This window comes from Emys orbicularis, chromosome 7 (assembly GCF_028017835.1).
Source record: "Emys orbicularis isolate rEmyOrb1 chromosome 7, rEmyOrb1.hap1, whole genome shotgun sequence".
Taxonomy (NCBI): Eukaryota; Metazoa; Chordata; order Testudines; family Emydidae; genus Emys; species Emys orbicularis.
Window position 1 is genome coordinate 29,375,049 of NC_088689.1, and position 21,896 is coordinate 29,396,944.

Genomic DNA, 21,896 nt, shown 5'->3' on the forward strand with positions numbered 1-21,896 from the left:
ACTTCCAAAGGTGTGCGGAAATTTATTTCAGCAATTCAGTATCTAGTAACTACAAACACAAAGTAACTAGAAGAAGACAGCTTAAACCACCTTTAGGAAGCCTGAAAATTAGTTGCTGGAAAATGGTCAACAATGCAAAGGGTTGGACATACTGATGTAGTATTAAGTATTGTAAGTATTCTCACACTTGCTTCTTATCAAACTGTCTGTACTGGGCTATCTTGATTATCACTTCAAAAGTTTTTTTTCTCTTACTTAATTGGCCTCTCAGAGTTGGTAAGACAACTCCCACCTGTTCATGCTCTCTGTATGTGTGTATATATATCTCCTCAATATATGTTTCACTCTATATGCATCCGAAGAAGTGGGTTGTAGCCCACGAAAGCTTATGCTCTAATAAATTTGTTAGTCTCTAAGGTGCCACAAGTACTCCTGTTATTTTTGCTGATACAGACTAACACGGCTGCTACTCTGAAACCTGATGTAGATATAAATCTGACAAACCAAATGTACAGGTAAAATTTTCCAATCTGCTTTAACACAATGAATGCAGAAACCCAGGGCATCATTTTCACAATCCTAGAAACCCAGCCATTTTTACACTCACTTTAGAGGGCAGAATTGCACTTTTTATTGCAGTACAGTTTTAGTTAATTTAATTTTATTATGATATTTTATACATAGTAAAATGATACAATAATGGCATCTACTAGTGAAAACCTGAAGTCCATACTATGAAAATTATCAAGGTTTTACAATGGTCATATGTCAATAATACACTGACAAAAACCACTAAAATCAGAAAACATATTGTATAGTTAATTATTATGAATAATAATACCATTACCTAGCTCTTACATAGTGGGTTAATGGTCAGTTGTCATGCTATCCAAATAGACAAATTTACTTATGGTACTCAAAGCTCTTTTTTTACATTGTAAAGGGACTTAGGGTACGTCTTCACTACCCGCCGTATTGGCGGGTAGCAATCGATTTATCCGGGATCGATATATCGCGTCTCGTTAAGACGCGATATATTGATCCCCGAACGCGCTCACCGTCGACTCCGGAACTCCACCGGAGCGAGCGGCGGTAGCGCAGTCGACGGGGGAGCCGCGGCCGTCGATCCCGCGCCGTCTGGACCCCAGGTAATTCGATCCAAGATACTTCGACTTCAGCTACGCTATTCGCGTAGCTGAAGTTGCGTATCTTGGATCGATCCCCCCCCCAGTGTAGACCAGCCCCATAAAAAGCAGCAGTTGTGTTACCTGATGAAGGGCCAAAAACTGGCTACTTGAAACTGGATCAAATTGTCCAATGCATTCAATGATTTCAAGACTAGCAGCAGCCAGAATATCAATTATGTTGTTACTGAATGCAACATTCATGCACTGAAGCAAAACTTCACTGGACTGAGAGAGGTATCTTTGGGCCAAAATCCGTTTTCTCTAAATAATAAAAATAAAAATGTTCTACATTAAAATATTTGTTAAATTACATAAATACATTATTGATGCATTTTTGATCACTACAATCTTGGCAGATAAATCTGGTTTTGTTCTTGTATAATGGTATTTTTTTAAAGTTTGATGAAAAATGGTATGGGTTTAGTCTCCTTGTAAGGAATGCATTTAATATCTATTAACATCAGTGATAGTTGACTGAATGATCAGTTAGTGGAGAGCTATACCGATTAAACTATTCTTTTAAAAAACATCTAATCTTAAACTTCTAGTTTATATTTTTCTTTTAAAAGAGAAATTTTGTCTACAATAAAACATCTACAATTGTATATGTACTAGCTAGCATTATACCAAAATGCCAGTCATTATTAGCCAATCAGCACTGTTCGCATATGTATAATCACTATAGTTGTTTCTCACTAATCACTTGTGAATGAGAGTAACTTCCTACTCGGACTGGCTTGTGTAATTTTCAAGCTGTTTGCCAGCAATAATGACACCAGTTCAGCTTCTTGATCCAGTCACCTGCAGCAGCAAACTTCAAAATATTCAAGAACAAGAATGTACCAAAAATATGCCAAAAGTAAAGAATATGGGATTGTACATACTCAGGCAAGTTAAAAACTCTTTACTCTCAATTCCCGCTTCTCCTCAAGCGGCTTTCCTCTCCTATAATTCAAAGTTCTTACAAGAAGAACAGGCACATTTAAGTTTGCCTTGTTTATTTACTGTACATTGTGCAAATCCCAGACACACTCTCCCAACTCAGTTCTGAATACAAATTAAACCAAATGACAGCTAGTCAGGGAAGAAGAGGTTAGCTAACCTGCAGCAACCAGGGAGATGGGGAAAAGAGGTAAGAGTGAAAGAAGAGGAAAATGTGAAGGGAGAAAAGGAGAGATGATGAGAAAGAAGAGCCCAACAGGTTTTGTAACTTGTATTTGAAACAGTTGGCCCCATTTTCTGTTTGCTTCTTTACTTTGGATATTTAATTAAAAGCTTCGTATTAAAATGTTAATTGTCTGTAAGAGTGAATTCTGCTACAACACTCATTCTTCAGCCTCAGATTCCATTTGCTAAAAACACCTCACCCATAAGGCTAATCAGCCCCAGGCATAAAAAGGAAGCCATCAAGTTATTTATATAAATATCTATGTAAAATACCTTTAATTCATTTGCTTTCTTCCTTTGATCCTGATGTTGTTTTTTACTAATTGGAGAACTGCTACTTGTCATTTCACGTTCATTGCATTCTGCTTTGGTTGTGGGAGGCTTCATGGTGTTCAATGGAGTTTCTTCCTACCCACCAGTAACAGAGAGGATTCATTAATATATCTATCTCACTAAAATGTAAGTGGATTAGTTATTGTGCTTAAAGTTAGGAGGAGTGAAATTCAGCTGGATAAAGAGGAAGCTAGTTTCAGCCTTAAAAATGGAGAGAGGGTGTATCTCACCACAATAATACCTTTATAATATCAAGTGAATTAGCAAGTTTATGAGGCATTAAACTCTGGTTAGCATGTGATAGTGATGAATCTGCTAAGTACCTAACATTAATCAGGACACAGGAGAATGAAACATATACATGGGGATGGATTTTTAAGCAGAAGACCACAACTTTATTAACTTTAATGGTGGGACATAAACTGCCCACCAGAGCATGAGGTATTTACTCAGGTACAGTGCAGTGTTAAAAGGACTCATACTAAATAACTAATATTCAAGGGTTGTCTCCTTGGCTAATCCCTGGAATCTAGCCCATCTCTGAATCTTCTCACCCTCCTCCCACAAGCGGGTATGAGAGTACACTAGGGGATGGTGGGGAGGGAGTGACTTCACTGGTTTCAGTGGAATGCCAACAGTAGTTCTATCCTCAAGCATTCAAAAATCCTGAGTCAGGTTCCCAGAAAACATGAAACTGTCTTAAATATAATGAGATTTAAAAAAATAATAATTGGGGTGGGGGGTTATATTTGCCTTCTGGGTTTTGAGAATTAGGGTATATATTTTCAAGTTTCTCTCTACAACCATGAGAGCTAGAACCTTACTTTTATATTTTTAAATAAAAACTGAGATTCTCACATATTCCCTTGACTCCAGGGGCTAGGGCTTTAAGGAAAACACCAAATATCATGAGACACATGATAAAAATCACAAGGGTAGGCAACACTGTGCTACACAGTAATGTAGTGGGGAAGCAGCGGTGAAAGAGTTAAAGAAAACCTTCTCCTCCAGTCCCTGACATGACTATTTTGACATTTTGGTAAATGTTCTGCTCAATTCAGCTCTCATGAACATTTTTATTCAGGATTTGAAGAGGCTCAACTCTTTTCTCCCAGTGGTCAAAATACTGTAAAAAGATGTAAACTTGAGCTTATCAAATAACATTCATTGTATTTTATATATGTTCATTCACAATCAGATTCTGCCTGGCCCATATAGACATGCGCAGAAGTCTCCCTCTCACTGCACAGCCTATACAAAAGACATACATAATTTTACACTCTGTGCTCTGGGAGTGCACTGACTGCTAAGTCCCTCCCAGGGCTTGTCTACACAGATAGTGCATGGCAAGCTGGGATGTAAATCTACAGAGCACTAATGCTCTGTTCAATAACTGTTCATGTGGACCTGGCTAAAAGTTCCCTAGTGTGCAATGACCTATTCCCATTTAAAAGTGGATTAGATCAAAGTGCACTAGAGAACTTTTAGTGTGCAGTAGCAGGGTTCACACGGACAGTTAGTGTGTGGCATGCTACTGTGTTGCAGATTTACTCCTCAGCTTGCCCTGCACTAACCATTTGTTTAGACAAGCCCCCAGGAACACATCTCAAAGGGAGTGAGGAAGCAGGGCTTACAGCAGAGGTGGCCAGCCACATGGGGCTGTAGAACACAGTGAAGGTGTTCACCTGGGAGCTCTGGGGAAGGCAAGGCTCCTTTTACTATGTGTTCTGAGCAATTTGCACAATCTATCCTTCAATTAAAAAAGCATTAATAGTACATAAAGAGCATCAGTCTAGTAAGCACTTACCATCAATATATATCTAATAATCTTAATTTAGAACCAAATTCATACCATAACATTTTCATTCCAGTAAATATCTGAATTTAAGGGGTCCACATTAACCGCAAGTAAACGCAGAGTTTTCCCAGTCAGATACAGGTACTTGGCTTTGATATCAGGACATCCTGTATGAAGACTTTGTAGACTTGCTAACTGAGCCAGTGCAGTGTGACCCACAGTCCGTCCTATGTTTATCCATCCCTGGAAAAATCAAAAATATGTTAAATCAAGTCACATTTTCATATATAAACGAAATGTTCTCTTAAACATCATGAATGAATCAATGATTCATAGATTTATATTGCCCTTTAGCTTGAAATATTGGGTTTTGGGGTTGCATGTGAAACCTAATAACTAATTCTTCAATGTAATTTAACCTTCTTTTCTCTGAAAAAATAAAGATAGTTTCAGCTCTATTCCTCCCTTTTTTTGAACCCTGAAGCAATAATAGAAAATGAAAACAGAAAATAAATCTGTTTTATTTTGAATGTTGAAATTCAATATACTAAAATTTATAAATATGAGAATTTCCAAAATTATCAATATTGGAAACTAATTTCCACTATTTGCTTTTCCAAAGCATGTCAAGGGCTCCGTTAATTTTCAAGGCCAAAAGGGACAATTTTGATCATCTGAGCTCACCTGCATAATGCAGGGTGTAGAATTGCATCAAGCGATTCATACATCAAGCCCATACTTTCTGGACGAGTTATAGCCTGTCTTTTAGAAAGACATACAATACTGATTTAAAGACTTCAAGTGACAGAGAATCCACCACATCTCTTGGTAAACTGTTTCAATGATGAATTACCCTCACTGTTAAAAATTTGCACCTTATTTCTGGTATGTCTAGCTTCAGCTTCCAGGCATTAGTTTCTTAGAACAATCCTTCTCTTGTTATGTAGAGAACCATTGGATTTTTTTTCTAAAATAACTACATGTGTTGGTGGAATGTGCAAGGTTAACTTCATACATACACTAGTGGACTAGTAAGACTAGAAAGTGTCAGAGGGCCAGATTCTCAACTATGGTGAACCAGTGTAGATCCACCTACTTAAATGGAGTTATGCCCATTTACACCATCCAGAGAACCTAGCCAAAAGAGCAGGAGTTAATCCAGGGGTTGATCCTCTAAACTCACTATAGTAAGCACTATACCTGGACATACTGGGTGCCCAGTGATACAATGTTTATGAGGATTCATAGCAGACAGCTTACAGCAGGAGCGTTGATTGGGACTATTAGTTGGAAGATGAGCAAAGCCCTTTCTATTTAGGTTTATTATAAATATTGAAAAATGAGTGAAAATCGGTGCATAAAGTTAACTTCACGGTTTTCAAGGTAAATTTTGGGGTTAATATTGGGGAATGGGAGGACAGAAAAAAAGCAACATATACAAAAAAGTAACAGCTCTGAAAGTAAAAGTAGTTAAATATTGTGGTTTATTTCATGAAGTATATCAATAGAACATACACATATGCATGTGCATGCATGTGTATCTTCCATTACATTGCCTTACTTTAACAGACACCCTTACATTTACACTAAGACTAATTTATTATTAACAAACACAACTACCTAATGAAATATATTGGATTTTCTTAAAATAATCAGTATTTTCATGTTGTTGAGTGGTCAAAAATTCAGGTGAAACATCTGTAAAAAACCCAAATCGCTTTTTTAAAACCTGGGAATTTCTCAGTAAAAATGGAAAATGAAGGGTCTTAAGGATGAAGTACAATGCTGCAGTCATAGTATGTGTATGGGTGGTGAAAAGAGTGTGATTTAATGGGGAAAATGAAGTTCAGTGAAGACACAGCTCAATTTCATTCAACTTTTGCTTCTGACAATCATCCTCAAGTCTTTGCCTTGGAGAGACAAGAGCCTTTTTGGTACAGAGAATGGCCAACATCATAACAAGCTAGTGAAAACCCATACTTGAATGTTCTGTGCCCCAATATTCAAATGAAAGGTTTGCCAGCCCTTTCTCCTGTTTAGCAGTTATTAATCAGAAGAGGAAGATCTGCTAAGGCAATCCCTCTAGCTTAGCACATGGATTTTTTTTAATATAACATTTATAGCTAAATCATAGGAAGGATCATATGTAATTACCTGTTCCACAGAAGCACTATCAGGTGTTAACCTGACAAATTCTTCAACAAGTTGATTAAGTGATCCCTCTCTCAGTTCTTTCCGCTTTTTTTCCACATTAACAAGATGAAGAATATCCAAATTAATTTCCACAAAACTTAGCTTCGTATTAGCAAGCCGTCTCATTAATGGAATACTAATATTTTTAATCTGAAATATAAGAAAACTGAGTGGAAGTCTATCTTTAAATCACCTTAATCGATCGGTCCATCAGCCCTCACAGAGAGAGCGCTGATCACAACACATCAGTCGTGTTGTTGGAGCCAGTCCTTCAGCCACCTGCTGGCCAGGCGGTCAGTGGCTCCGGACATCCGATCAGCATAGCGTACTGCAGCCCAGAACCCCCGAGCAATCCGCCAGCCTCAGCCTTCCAAGCAGCTGGGATTACAGGCATGCGCCACCCCGCCCGATCTATCTTTAAATACGCAGTGTTAATATTTTTGCTAATTTATTGGATTAAAGTTAGAATTTCAGAACTCTTTTAATTATTTGAGGCACACATTTTAAATAAACAATAATGTGATTGCTACACTATAGCACACTGTGATATTTCAATGAAAATAATAAAGCAGGGAAAGAAATAAGGGTACAATAGACAAGTCAAGTTGACAGGTGGCAACTGCCCTCATCCAGAAAATACAACCTACTTTATTTTTATACACAAATATATACAGACTATTCTGAAATTCTTCACATCCTTGCCAAAATCATTTGCATCACAGTAGAAGTGGATCTTCAGGCGAGGTCCGAGGATAGTGGCATTTCAGACCAGCTCACAAAAGTTTTTCCACATGTAAGAAGTCACAAGGGAAAAATCATGGAGAAACCTGTGGGAGAACTGGACAAGTAGGGTATCCAGAGCTGCATCACTGGCCAAGTAGAAGGGACTGACATACACACATGCATCCCTTTTCAACTCAGATCTTTGGGTTTTTTTTAATATGTCCTGCTCTATTCTGTTTAGATTGTTGCACCATACTTATCGCTGTAGTATCTGAGCGCCTTTCAGCAGCTTTGTATTTGTTAGAGAAAGTAAGGTCAAAGAAATGGACCTTGCACTTGGAGTAGAAAGTGGTGAAGTTTATAACGGTCTTTAGTTCTTATCTGTGTCTTACTCTAGGGTTTATCCCACTGTGCATTCATAGTATTAGGGAGTGACCCATTTTTGACTAGTTAGGTAACTGTATAACGGTCTTTCCTTATCCTGTATATTTCTGACAGATCTAGGTATTATTTTTATATCATCACAGACCACACAGAAGGGTATATTTCTCACCTAATAACTTACTGTATGCTAGTTCAAAAAGAAAAGGGATATATATTTCCTAATACCTAACACAATGCTTACTTCCCCTTCCTTGCCATTTCACTTCTAGACAATTTTAGCAGAGTAAGCCCCCACAGCAGGGAAGCACAATTCTTCTTGGTACTGTCTTAGGCAGGTAAGTGTTTTAGTCAAGTAACAGCTAGCTGTGGTGTCCATCATAATTTATCATTTAGACAGACTACTAAGCAGCAGAAATTTGTCTATGGGCTAAAAACAACTTGGACAAATGAAAACAGGTATCCTTAAAAAATATGCTATCTGTACCATTTTTAGACGTACCAGCAAAAGACAACTGATCTCAGAATGTCAGACTTCTGGGGGGAAAAGTGGGAGTGGGGGGGAGGATTCTTACCTTCATATAGATCCATTTGCATGATTACGGCCTAAATATTTACTCTGTACTAAAGGCCAATTCTGCTCTCAATTACACATGTGCAACACTAAGCGCTGTCTAAACAAACAGTCAGTGCGTGGCACAAAGGGGACTCAATCTACCTCACACTAGATTGCCATGCACTAACTTTCTGCGTGGACCCTTCATTAGAGTTGCGCAGAAGTAAACTAAGAATGGAATTTGGCTTCTCATTTCACAATGAAAGGGAAGTAATGACATTTCTCATTTCACAATGAAAGGGAAGTAATGACATTTCTCATTTCACAATGAAAGGGAAGTTATAGTATCTAACGGGAAAACTTGGTTTCATGTGCTCTGCTGGTAAAAAGCTTCTGAGTCTCAAACAAACTGAGGCCATAACACTGGGCTAGGTAAATGTAATAAACTCCTTTGAACTAACTAAACACATTGTTCATCTCACAGATTAGAAGGTGGTGTGGAGGAGAGGGCAGATAATCTACAGTGGAGGGAACTGGGGGAAGTTTGGGCTCCCTTTTTTTTGCCCCTGCCCAGTGAAGGTTACAACAGCCTGGGGACCACTCTAACTTTTGGCAGCTGTAAGTAGTCCCCAAAGATCTGCTAGCTGGGATTCCTGGCCTGCACTGGAGGCTGCAGGGAGAGAGGTGTAGGAACTAGTTATGCCTGCTCCATGCCCATTAGCATGTATTTCTAGCTGGTAGTTATGGCTAGCCCCTGCTCAGACTGTGCTACTCAAGTGGCACAAAGGAAGCAGAGTGGGCTGGAGAATCTGGCCCATAATATTTAGAATATTTGGGATAAATGGAAAATTCAATTTTATATGGGAAATTTTTCTTTTCTGCATTATATGAAGCATGAAATAAAAAAAGTCTTTTAAATTTTGCGACAAATTTATCCTGAGGTATTTTTTTTATTTTCATTCCAACTTTTTTTATTTTCATTATCTGACAAATCATTTATTGAACTCTGGTGAACTGGTTTACAGCCTGATCAAAAACGGTCAATACAAATTCCTTATAGTTTTTTTTAATCTGAGTTATGATGATTTTTCATCGTAACGACATATTTTTTCTTTTGTAAGGTGAAGGGTTAAAATCCATGTGCATGTTATATAACAACCTGGTATATGGATTGTGCCAGCTCTTTTTCAGACCCAAAGTCCAGAGTTTGGTCTGGAGACCAGAGGCCTAGCTAATAGTGATCAGCTAAGAGAAAGCTGGGGTAAACAAAATAACATTGCCTTTGCTAAGATCTGCTTGGTCAGTAGAAATGCCAGATGTTGAAGCAATAACTGAATAATTATGTTTCACCCAATGTTTCAAATTGAACAAAGGATCCCTGTTCCTATTGTCAAGTATCAGAGGGGTAGCCGTGTTAGTCTGAATCTGTAAAAAGCAACAGAGGGTCCTGTGGCACCTTTAAGACTAACAGAAGTATTGGGAGCATAAGCTTTCGTGGGTAAGAACCTCACTTCTTCAGATGCAAGTGAAGAAGTGCATCTGAAGAAGTGAGGTTCTTACCCACGAAAGCTTATGCTCCCAATACTTCTGTTAGTCTTAAAGGTGCCACAGGACCCTCTGTTGCTTGTTCCTATTGTGTTTCTCCTGAAGGGAAAACAGTCTTCCCACAGATCCAACCTTGAGTTTATGAAATATTGGCACATGTCACTATAATGATATGGCATCCTTCCACCTCCCTTCCAAGGGACCAATGCCCTGCCTTAAGACATAAAGGAGACAATCTCTATTTTCATATGCTTTCACTGTTTCTTTGCTTTATCCCCTAGACATGTACCTGTCGGACAATCAAAGGAGTTACTCCATTCCTATGGACCCCAAATCAGAATTCAACATATATATATATTATACTAATAACATTTTATCAAAGTATTAATCAAATGTTAATTTGCTAATTTGAGACCATGGGCGGAGACATTGTGTAACCTTTTAACCATTGGCTATTGTGCTATCTTGTCTTGCTGCAAAACCTATCCCGGGGTGTGGAACTGCCTACCCCGTCACTTTCCCCCGCCCATGGAAAATCTATATATTTCATTGTAATCAATTAATTGACGGTGTCTCTGAGCCTAATAAGCCAGGTGACACTCCACCAGCGCTGTGTGTAATAAACCCCTATGCTTTGACCTCTACACGGTGTGGATTTATGTCCTTCATAAGGTTTGAGTGAAACCATAGTTTATCTTTTAGAATTTCTATTAGTTGGCATTCCTAATTTGCTTTTTCTTCCTCAAGTTTGCTGTACTTTATTATGCAGGGTTTCAAATTTATGATGGATTTATAGTGAATGTTTATGAGAATAATGTCAAATTGAGGTAGTTCTGTTTTTGATTGATTTCTTTAGTATCTGGATAAATATTGGAATTAAATGCTGAAAAAATGAGTGGGAAATTAGCTTATTTCAAAAGAAAGAATATATTTGCAATGCTAGTATCTAATTTTTTGTCAAATTTTACAAAGAATGCTATTGGTGTAAAAATATTTACGACATGATTCAGTAAACAGGATTGGCAATGGTGCTTAGTGGACAGGGCACTGGACTGGGACTATGGAGACCTAGATTCAATTCCGAGCTCTGTCAATGGCCTCCTGTGTGACTTTAGACAAATCATCTCATCTCTCTGGGTCTCCATTTTCCCTTCTGTCTTTTTTATGTCTTGTCTATATAGAATCTAAACTCCTTTGGGCAGAGATTGTCTCTCACTTTGTACCCTGCCTGCCACAATGGGGCACCATCTCAGATGGGGATTGTAGGAACTGCTGTAATACAATTAATAATAATCCTAATTGAACAAATCTTGCATACAGTAAAAGTATTTACCCATTTACCTCGTGAACTGGAAGCAAGCTCCAGATATTGTTAAACACTTCTTCTTCTTCATATACTGCTCTCTGAGCTAACTTGTACGCATCTAGATAGCGACTATGTTTTTCTTCTTCATCTTCTGTATGTGTTGCAATTGTTCTGTAAAAAAGCAACACAGAGTTTTACAAGAGTAGTAGTATAAAATATTATTACTTCTATAATGCTATAAATATTCAAAATGCTCAATGAACAACTAACTTGCATTGTTTGTGTATATTGTTTAAGACTCAAATACAAAAAGTAAATATTTAAGCATTAATTTTTTAAAGGCCTGATTCTTGGACCAAGTTAAGTCCCCTCTGCACTGTACAGCAACATAAAGAGGACTTAAAGATGCCCTAAATGGATAGGTGGAGAGTCTTCTGCCAGAAGATATGCCCCAATGGCATAAGACTAGCATAGCTGGCTTTACGCTTCCCATTCTCCCAGTCTCTGAATAGGGGTGTCCTGGGAAAAGCTGGAAGTTGGAGTACACTGTGCTCTGGCAATCTCTAGCCATAACAACAGCCCCTAGGGAATTGTTCAAGAGACATAAATTAAAGGAATCCTGTGGCTACTTTAACTTAAGACAAGGGCTGGTTCAGCAATCAAATGGCCCTAAAATAGAAAGAATCCTTGGTGCTTTATTCTGACCTCAAAGGTAGTGCAGATAATCATAAATCTTGTGAGAACACATAGGAACAGTAAATCCTTGATTTTACAGAACACTTGTTGATATATTCCATCAAGAATGACAATGTGAATCCAAAATCAGGATATAGAAGTAGGTGATATTATTAACCCTCATGTACTTTTTTCCCAGACAGCTGAAATCTTACTCTAAATCAGACACCTGAAGATTTTTTTAACTAAGGTGTAATAAACATTTCCAGCAAATTTGTAAGTTTACCTGTGAATATTTGCACGTTCCAGCAGGATCTCAGCACTGTGATCTTTATATCCATAACGAAGGAAGTCCTCCTCAATTTGAATTAATTCATCATATAGTTCCTGTAGCATACTTGATAACTGAGAGGACTCAGCTTTAACCTTCATGAAATTTTGGGCATATTTTATTTGAATAAATGTTCTCCTATAGAGAATAATAGAATATATGCTAGCATGGGGTTAAGAATTGTGAGAAACAGCTTAAGTATCAACCTCATATTTGTGTCCAAAAACTGCTGTATTATTTTTCTTTCTGCCTCCCTTTCTATTTTTCTGTCTGTAATAGATCTGGAGGAGGAACCCTTCTAATTCTTTATATAATCTTAATATGCTCTAACAATTAGATGTAGTTTTAAAATAGAATACACAAAGCATGGCTTTCAGAAACAATGTTTCAACATCATCTGTGTGATGCCATGGTGCCAATTATTAGATGCATATTCATTTAATACATTAACCTAGGTCTAAGCAGTCATTTAAAAGATAGCTAAATTGAGAAGTCCATATTCAGCTAAAATAAAAACTACCGGAGTGAAACTGTAATTATAAGAAAAAGGAGACAACTACATATGAGCAGTAAATTGAAAAGAGATAGCCCTTAGTCTGATAGACAGGGCCGTCCCTAGGGGGGCGCGGGGCCCAGGGCGGAAGTGATGGATTCGTCTCTTCCGGGACTGACTGCGCCGGCCAATCACGCCGGCCAGCAGGGCCTGCAAAGCGCAGGGCCCGGAGCGGTCGCCCCGATTCGCCCCACCCAAGGGATGGCTTTGCTGATAGATGTATGTATCTTCTTAGTTGAAAAAAATCAAGTAAGAAAAGGATCCAGTTAATAGGTCCATTATATCTTGCCCATATAATCCAAACGCTACTGGACTTTGGAAAAAATGTTATTGATCTGAATATTATGGACATCCCTCCTTTTCCTACCCACCCAAATTCATATTTTAACATCTCATATAACACCTTTCAAGTAACATGATTTAAAATATATAACAGGGTAAAATAAATATGGGTTTCACCATCACCAAATTAACCCTTAGGGTATGTCTACATTTGAGTTGGGAGATGTGAATCCCAGCTTAGGTAGACATACTCTGCTAGTGCACTAAAAATAGCAGTGTAGCCTGGGTAGTAGCATGGGCATCAGCTCAAGCTAGTATCCAGTGTATGTTCCCAGGGTGTCCAGATGGGTTTCTATGTGGGTGCTTAGCCTGAGCTGCTGCTCAGGTTATCCTGGCTAAACTGCTATTTTTAGCATGCCTGCTCTAGCAGAACTAGCGTGGGTACATCTATGTGAGCAGGGAATCATACCTCCCAGCTCAAATGTAGATGTACATTCTGCTAGGGTTTAAATTCACAGGGCAAAGAGCTTCTTCCTGGATCCCTCTAACTTAGCTTAGATTATAGTGCTCGGTAGCACACTCCAAAAGTAGTCATAATAAACTATATTTCTGATTTTAGACTATTACTTCTGTTAGTTTAAACACATCAGCCTCAGGCAGGTAGGGCAAACTATATAAAAACGTAAGATTCACAAGGGTATGTCTACGCAGCAATTGGGAGGGTGCATTCCAGTTCTCATAGATGGACATGCTAGCTCTGCTCAAACTAGCACACTCCAAAGAGCAGTAAAACGGAATGTCTAGCTACCGGAGGGGGTATGCAGGCTTGTACTTGGGTGTTAGCCTGAGCCACTGCCCGGGCTGCTGCAGCTGCACTGCTACTAGCTTAAACAGAGCTAATGCATATCCGTCTACCAGCACTGGCAAGCACGCTTCCAGCTGCTGTATAGACATACCCTTCGATCTTAACACTTAACGGGGCTACATGCAATATACAAAATTAGGAAAGGAGAATTAGGCGTTAAAGATTAACACCATCAGAAGAAAACACTCTTAAGCATACATAGAAAATATCAAAGTAAAGTTGGGTTGAATGATAAATGACATCCATATTCCTATCTAAAAGTCATAAAATAGGTTATTTTTTACACAAATGTTCTGGGCTAGATCCTCAGCAAGAACAGACCAGCATTGCCATGGAGAATTTGAGAAGGGACAGTAGTCAAACCCACAATGTAAACTGTTATTTGCTTCCCAATGAGGAAAACGGCATCATTAAACTAAGAACTCAGACCTTCATTCCAATCAGAGGATGAGTTTTGAAATTTGCCTTTATTCAAAAAATGTTCTCTCAGACTGACAACTTTCCCCAGAGGAAAAATTCTAGAATGTGAGTCTTGTGAGTATCATTGCTTGATGGCTTGTGGCTACCATAACACTTTGTGGCACATGCTTGTTAAACAGCACACTGACGTCTACAAAAAACACACACCTGTGACTCATATATAATAATTTAAATGCCAAAACTGGCAGAAGGAAAGAAGCAAGGCTTACTGATTAGATCACAACATTGGGTGTCAGGACTCGTGAATCCTGTTTCTACCAGAAATATTAACCAATCTGTATAAAAAAATGTAACATGATGTACTGAGACAATATCTTTAAGATGTTTTTAGGTTCTTGGAGGAAAAACACTATATAGTTAACAAAGTCGTAGCTGGACAAAAAAAATATGACAGATACACTCAAGGAATAGTAAATTGTATAAAAAACTCTGATAACAGAATGTCCATAGCAAAGGGAAACAACTTTATAATTTTAAAATTTACATCTAAAGTAAAGAAGCTTCTTTACTAAACATAACATATATAGCTAGTATCATATCCCCCAAAAAACAAATACTACAGACATAATGCATATATATATTACTATATAAAAAGTTACCTGGCTTCAAGGGATGCAATTATAAAACCCAGTTCAGACTTTCTGTTAGGTCTCTCCTCTAATGTAGATCTGAACACCTTTACAGTTTTTTGCAGAATTTTGCATGCCTGCAGATAACATTATAATTTATGTAACTATCTTTTTATATTTCTATATACAATGTTAACCATTATTTTAGAACACATGATTGAGAAGAAAATCTTTGTTATTTTTTCCTAATGTTCTCCACAATTATCAAGCTTATCTTGTACAATTTGCTCAGAATTTTAAAAAGTAACAGTACACACAGGACAAAATTTAATTAACTATACTGATTTAATTATTCTACAAATACTCATATAGGGACAGCTTCTGATGCCCTTATGCTCACTGAGTAGCACATTACTCCACCACTAGCCACGCTGGGTTAAATAAGACTACTTGCAGAGTGAAGGCTTGTCTACACATGGCAGTAAACCCAGAATTAGGCCTGGTCTACACTGGGGGAGAGGGGGGCCGATGTAAGATAGGCAACTTCAGCTCCGGGAATGGCGTTGCTGAAGTTGATGTATCTTATTTCGACTTACCTCCCATCCTCACGGTACGGGATCGACGGCCGCGGCTCCCCCGTCGACTCCGCTACCGCTGCTCGCCCTGGTGGAGTTCCGGAGTCGACGGGAGCACATTCAGGGATCGATATATTGCGTCTAGACGAGACGCGATATATCGATCCCCGATAGATCGGTCGCTACCCACTGATCCGGCGGGTAGTCTGGACGTACCCTTAGGCTAGGTCTACACTACCCGCCTGAATCGGCGGGTAGAAATCGATCTCTCGGGGATCGAATTATCGCGTCTCGTCGGGACGCGACAATCGATCCCTGAATCGACGCGCTTACTCCACCAGCGGAGGTAGGAGTAAGCGCCGTCGACGGGGAGCCGCGGAGGTCGATTTTGCCACCGTCCTCACAGCGGGGTAAGTCGGCTCCGATACGTCGAATTCAGCTACGCTATTCGCGTAGCTGAATTTGCGTATCTTAAATCGACTCCCCCCTGTAGTGAAGACCTGCCCTAAGATAGGGTGTGAATTTAAAGCTGATTAACTATTCCTAATTAGCTCCGTGTGTGGACACTCTTTCCCCAGAATACAGCACTCTTATTCCAGAATAAGAGCATCCACACATGGAGTTAATCAAGAACTATTCTGGAACAGTTTCCTGTATAGACAAGACTTAATATAACTTAATATGATTCGAGGCGCCAAAATGTAGCACTTTGCAAGCTGACAAAAACTATTATGGAACAATTTGAAGAACTGTTCAATTTTTAATCAGTTAGCATGTAACTAAGCATATAGAAGTATCAGGGAGACTTTGTAAGAGAAAAAGATTTTTTTCAGTTTCTCATGAACAGAAAACCAATATTATTTAAAACATTATCCCCTAAATATCAATGACTAGAAGCTCTTGACTCAAAGACCAAATTATTTCTGCCTTAGCATTTAACTTCATGAAACTGTAGCTCATGTGCAGAGAGTTAAATAGTAAACGGATTTTTTTAAAGCATTAACTAAGTACTGTATGCATTGTAATACATGCCTTCCTGGATTTAAAAAAAAAATCACAAAACAAAGTACCTCCTGAGATTTAGGGATACGACTTCCATTTCATGCACTAGGTGAACTTCTATTTAAGTTAATGTAATTAGTCACATGCATCATATAGAAAAGAAAATAGACTCCTGAAATTGCAATTGCAACTTGTTATATTTTGAAAATGGATGTATACAAAATACTTTGTCTAACTGTAACTCACTGGTATTGTTAGTACTTTTGACATGTAAGTAAAACACCTTCCCTTCTACCTAACCTTTCTGTTTTCTCTCTTATATGGTTTCTACTGCACAGGATTTCTAAGTATGAAAATCAGTGGAATAAGTTATGCATGCTAGATTATAACTGCTGTTATTTAGTTGGAAAGATACAATATTTCCAGTGCACAAGCAGTAAGCTTATCTTCTGCTAAAACCACTAAATATCACCTGTCTGCTTCGGCCAAGAAATCAGTAAAAGGAGATGTATTGGAAGTGTGAAGAGTGTGTACCAGTGTATGTCTACACCGCAATTGAACACACATGGCTGGCCTGTGTCAGCTGAGTTGGGCTCACCGGGCTTGGGCTACGAGGCTGGTTAAATGTGGTGTAGATATTCAGGCTCAGGCTGGAGCTGAGCTTGAACATGTTCATTGAAATTAAACAATCCCATAGCCCAACACCTGGGAGCCTGAGTCAGCTGACAGAGGCCAGCCATGGGTGTTAAACTGCAGTGTAGACATACCCTCAGAGAACAGCAACTTTATATGCACTAAATATTATTATATTTATTACATAAGTCAGAAGGCTATATAATACAATTTTTAAATATAATTTAGAGCTACATACTGTACCGGGAAAGGGAACAATATCCATTTTATTTTCTTACCACTCTCTCTTTTCCTTCCTTATCTTCCTCTAGAACTGCCTGTATGAGACTCAGAGTGCTATCGTACCAAAACTGTTCATTTCCTCCTATCAGTTGTGCCTTCTCAAGAAGTGCCTTAGCTTGCCCATGGTTCTTTTCCAGGTTAGCTAGTACAGCAAGAAGGTACAAGCATCTTGACACAGCATGTATGTCATTCATTTCCTAGGGAAAAAACGGACATTTCAGATATATTTAAAAGCAGAGATCCTACCTTGTCCTATTAACATTTAGAGACAAATACTGGGATAGGCACTGAAGCACAAAATCAGTGATAGTTTTGTGCATGTATCTGGCAGAAGAATTTGCTCTTTAGCATTCATGCTACTTCCTAGTGCTTTTTCAGATTACAAAAATTTGCCAGCTCATTTTAAGCATATTTTCTATTTCCAAACTATTGTCTATTTTCCTTTATCGCCCCAAGTGGATTCTTCTACACCATTGGTAAAACAAATCCTCTTTTTCCCTTTTATTAGATATTATACGTTCTGTTGTCAGTATCTGAGGCAGAAGAAATGTGAGCACAGAGAAGAGTTTCAATGGGCCATATCCTCAGCTGGTCTAAATCAGCATTGCTTCACTGACTTCAATAAAGCCCGGCTGATTTATACCAGTTGTGAACCTGGCCCAGTATCTTTTACGGTATAACAAGATATTTTTTCATTTCACTGGACTTTGTTCACTGCCCAATACTAAATTCATGCTGTATGTAAAAGAAAAAATATTTGTTTAAAATATAATTAAAAGTATTAGTTGATATTTGTATTTGTCTAAAAATATAAAGACTTATTTGAAATGATGATGAAGGGCAGGAACAACTATTTCAGATTAACATGATCTACATGAGGAGAAAGCCACACTGCACACTGGAGAGCAACAGGATGTAACAAGACAGGACTTAAAGGTATCTTTCATGCAGATCCTTTACATATTGAATTGGCAGGGATCAGACTGGTGAGGGCACTGTACTTAAACTCTGCCCAAAATTATAAGCCACCCCCCCTGCCCTTGCACACACACTATTCCTGCATAACTGGATTTTTGTTGTTGTTGTTTGTTTTTTTTAATAAAGACCAGCAGTGAAAGAATTAGCAATATTGACTTCACATTGCCATAACTAGATTTCAGAGTTATCACATACACTGAGATGAGTAGGGGCAAGTCACAACTCTCAAGAGCAAATATTGAACTCCCATGGAATAGCTAAACAAACAGATCCCAAATTGATACATTGCTTCCAGTAGTACTAGAGGAGCATGCACAGCTGCTGCCACTACTTCACAGGGTGCATTGCATGCTCCATCCTATGCCCCCTCAGTTGTGAGGACAGCCTCAAGAAGGTCAGAGTTAACCTTATTTGGGTGCCATAACTCTGAATCTCCATACTTTCAAATGTTTGGGTTTCTTTTAAGTTCAAGTACAAGACCTAGGTTTCTAATGGATGTAGTATTTTTTAAAGTAACTTTAGTGTTCTTTTAAGGATTTTGTAGCTTTAAGTATAGGATATATACTCTCAGTTTTACAAGGTAAACTCTGAGAGGTAATTTTCCAGCCTTTGGACAGTGTTTCTGCATTTTGACTACCATTAACATAAGTGACATTTTAATCATGCTAAACATTATTGCCTGTTTTACTAATTTTGTTTTTACAGGCTTGAATTATTTCTGATCTACCTGTGTTGCACTGTGTGCCTCTGAAAGGAGTAGTCTTGCTGGTTGATATAAGCCCAGCTGAATTAGTACTTCAGCTTTGTCAATCCACAAGTAAGGGAAAGAAAGTCCCCTTAGCCCTTTTCCAGTTACTGCATCTAACTCCAAAATCTGAAAAATAATAAAACTTTAAATTACTACAGTCTTTCAGAAAACTAGATTGAATCCAAATTAATATTGAAAATCTTACTTAATATTATACCTCATATTCATCTCTGACTATTTTATAACCTAGAAATTAGAAGTTAAACTATAGGAGAAAACGTGTTTCCTGGGGCATTTGGACTTCACAGAACACAAAAAGAATTTGCATAACAAATGTATAAGCTAAAAGCAATACTGTAACTGACTTTTGGGTAGTGAAAATAATTTAGATCCTGTACTGTCCGGAAACAAAACTAAGATCGGAGGAGTTGACTTATTTTGTCCAGAATTAAGAGAGAGACAGGAGAAGACTATGTGAGAGTTAAAAGAGCGGGTGGAGGAGGAAGTCATTAATAAGATGGAAGAACTCGTGGGAGCAGAGGGAGAGGGTAGAGGAAGATAATGAAGTAATACGGGGAAAAAAAGGAATGAAATGCAGGCGAAGAGAAGAGTGGAGGAAAGCAACAAGAAAACATGGAATTATCTTGTAAGACTAAAGTAGGGGAGAGGAGAATTAGAGCTGGAATGTATCTCTTCAGAGCTGCTTGCAGGGGGAGTATCCAGTGATGTCAGTGGAGGGAAAAGAAAGAAGAGAAGAGTGATATTAGAGACTGGAGCTCCTTTTCCTGTTCCTCGATCTTTGCTGTTGAGGTGGGCTAGCATTAGAGAAACAATATCACTGCCAGATACTGGAAAGAGCAGCAGTGAATGGCTTTAAATACAGCTCTGGTTTTTCTTGCTCTGCATCAGTTCTTGATGATGAACAACTTCAACTCACATGCTGGTAACCTAGGTCAGAGGAACCTAAGTAGCATATATTTTAAAGAACATCTAAGGTTCAAGAAATATGGTTTCTACAGTTTAAAACTGTAACTGATTGAAATCAATAATGTATCATAATCTGTCTAGAAAAACACAGTAAAAATAGACACTTTGTTCAATATAGTATGTGTGGAATTGAATTAAATAACCTTTTCCTTTGCAGTAAGTGAGTTCTTATATCCATTATTATGTGATTTGCTACATTCAGATAATCCATTTCTTTCCTCCTCCTTAGGTTGCACATTTTCCCCATTTTTTAATGCAATCTCTTGTCTATACCTAAATTGTAGTGGGAGGGGGGAGAGAAGGAAATTAAAAATATTGTTTAAAAATATCTTTAATCTGAAGTGTTATTATACTACACAGATTTATGACAGTAATTCTGTAAATTTGTGTGAAATGCTTCATACACAATCAGGGCCAGCTCCAGGCACCAGCATTCCAAGCAGGTGCTTGGGGTGGTAATGTGCAAGGGGCAGCAGTCCGTGTGTTTTTGCTGCCCCAAGCAGTGCGCTGAATTGCTGCCGTGGACAGTCCGTGTGCCGTTAGGCCAGCACGCGCGTTTCCGTGGCGGCGGCAATTTGGCGGCAGCTTCTATGTTCAGCTGCCCGTGGCGGCAATTCGGCGGCTTCTGTCTTCTGGTTGAAGACAGAAGCTGCCGCTGAATTGCCGCCACCGCGGAAACGTGTGTGCCGCCCTAACGGCACACGGACTGCCTCCGCCGTCCGGGGCGGCAATTCGGTGCGCTGCTTGGGGCGGCAAAAACAGTAGAGCCGGCCCTGTACACAATGTGGTGCTAGGAGATGGTGTTTTAAAAATAAAATTATTATCATTCTAACTTTATAATGCGCTGCATAGTTTCCATGTTACCAGATGACTAGATGACATCTCGAGGTCCCTTCCAGTCCTATGATTCTATGAAAACAAAAAAGCTACACAAAGTGCATTGCAATAAGAACACATACTTTGCCTGTTCCACTTCGTTAATGTATGCTTCTCCAACTGCTTTCTCATGATATGAGAATGCCTGACTCAATTTTATATCTGAACATACCAGGGAGATTCTGTGAAAATAAAAAGATTAGTGTGCATAATGATCACAAAAAATGAAAATATTGCCTGGAAGAAACAAACTTTCTAAAAAAGTGCATTTTTATGCTTTCCATTCTTTTTTTTTCTTTTTTGGTAACTTTGACTAATATAGCCAAAGCAACAGAATTCTGTGAAGTTTAAATCTGGAAAAGTTCAATACATTTTTGAGAAAGTTTTTAACATCTAACATGTTAGATCCTTAACAGACTTTATGCTCTTAACAGAAGCACAAAATAAGTGGGGAGCTGAGAATTTTGGCCATCTGAAAATGTACCCCTTAAAAAGAGAATTGTTGCTTCAACTGTGAATGCAAATCTGAGTACAGCAGTGAGAAAGAAAGACACAACTGCTCAATACATTGTGTGGGTGCAAGCAGGCCTCAAACTATGTTAAACTATTTAACCAGTACGTCTCTTTTTTTAAAAAGTGAGGTTGTTTCCTAATTCCTCGGTGTCAAAAGAATTACAAACACTTTTCATTTTGAGGAGATTTGCCAAATCCTGTAAACACTTACTTTGGGGCTTAGCACTTAATAATTATAGGTACCCTTATTGGATTTCATGCCAGAAAAGAAAAAAACAAACCATACTGAATATTGTTAAACATTATGTATGTTGTTAAAGAGGACAAATCAATTTTAAAATGATGAACAAGGTAAAAC

At 38.4% G+C, this 21,896-nt stretch overlaps 1 protein-coding gene across 1 annotated transcript in view; it reads right to left on the minus strand.

Moving 5' to 3' along the window:
- Positions 1 to 21,896, minus strand: part of CFAP46 (cilia and flagella associated protein 46) — a 177,034-nt gene that overhangs the window by 44,205 nt on the left and 110,933 nt on the right. The window contains exons 35-45 of the mRNA XM_065408178.1: positions 21,109 to 21,207; positions 20,293 to 20,422; positions 19,142 to 19,288; positions 17,433 to 17,633; positions 14,975 to 15,081; positions 12,151 to 12,333; positions 11,225 to 11,360; positions 6,640 to 6,828; positions 4,540 to 4,728; positions 2,628 to 2,762; positions 1,269 to 1,448 (exon numbers count right to left, since the gene is read on the minus strand). Coding sequence (XP_065264250.1) covers positions 1,269 to 1,448; positions 2,628 to 2,762; positions 4,540 to 4,728; positions 6,640 to 6,828; positions 11,225 to 11,360; positions 12,151 to 12,333; positions 14,975 to 15,081; positions 17,433 to 17,633; positions 19,142 to 19,288; positions 20,293 to 20,422; positions 21,109 to 21,207 — 1,696 coding nt within the window. The remainder of the gene's footprint in view (positions 1 to 1,268; positions 1,449 to 2,627; positions 2,763 to 4,539; positions 4,729 to 6,639; positions 6,829 to 11,224; positions 11,361 to 12,150; positions 12,334 to 14,974; positions 15,082 to 17,432; positions 17,634 to 19,141; positions 19,289 to 20,292; positions 20,423 to 21,108; positions 21,208 to 21,896) is intronic.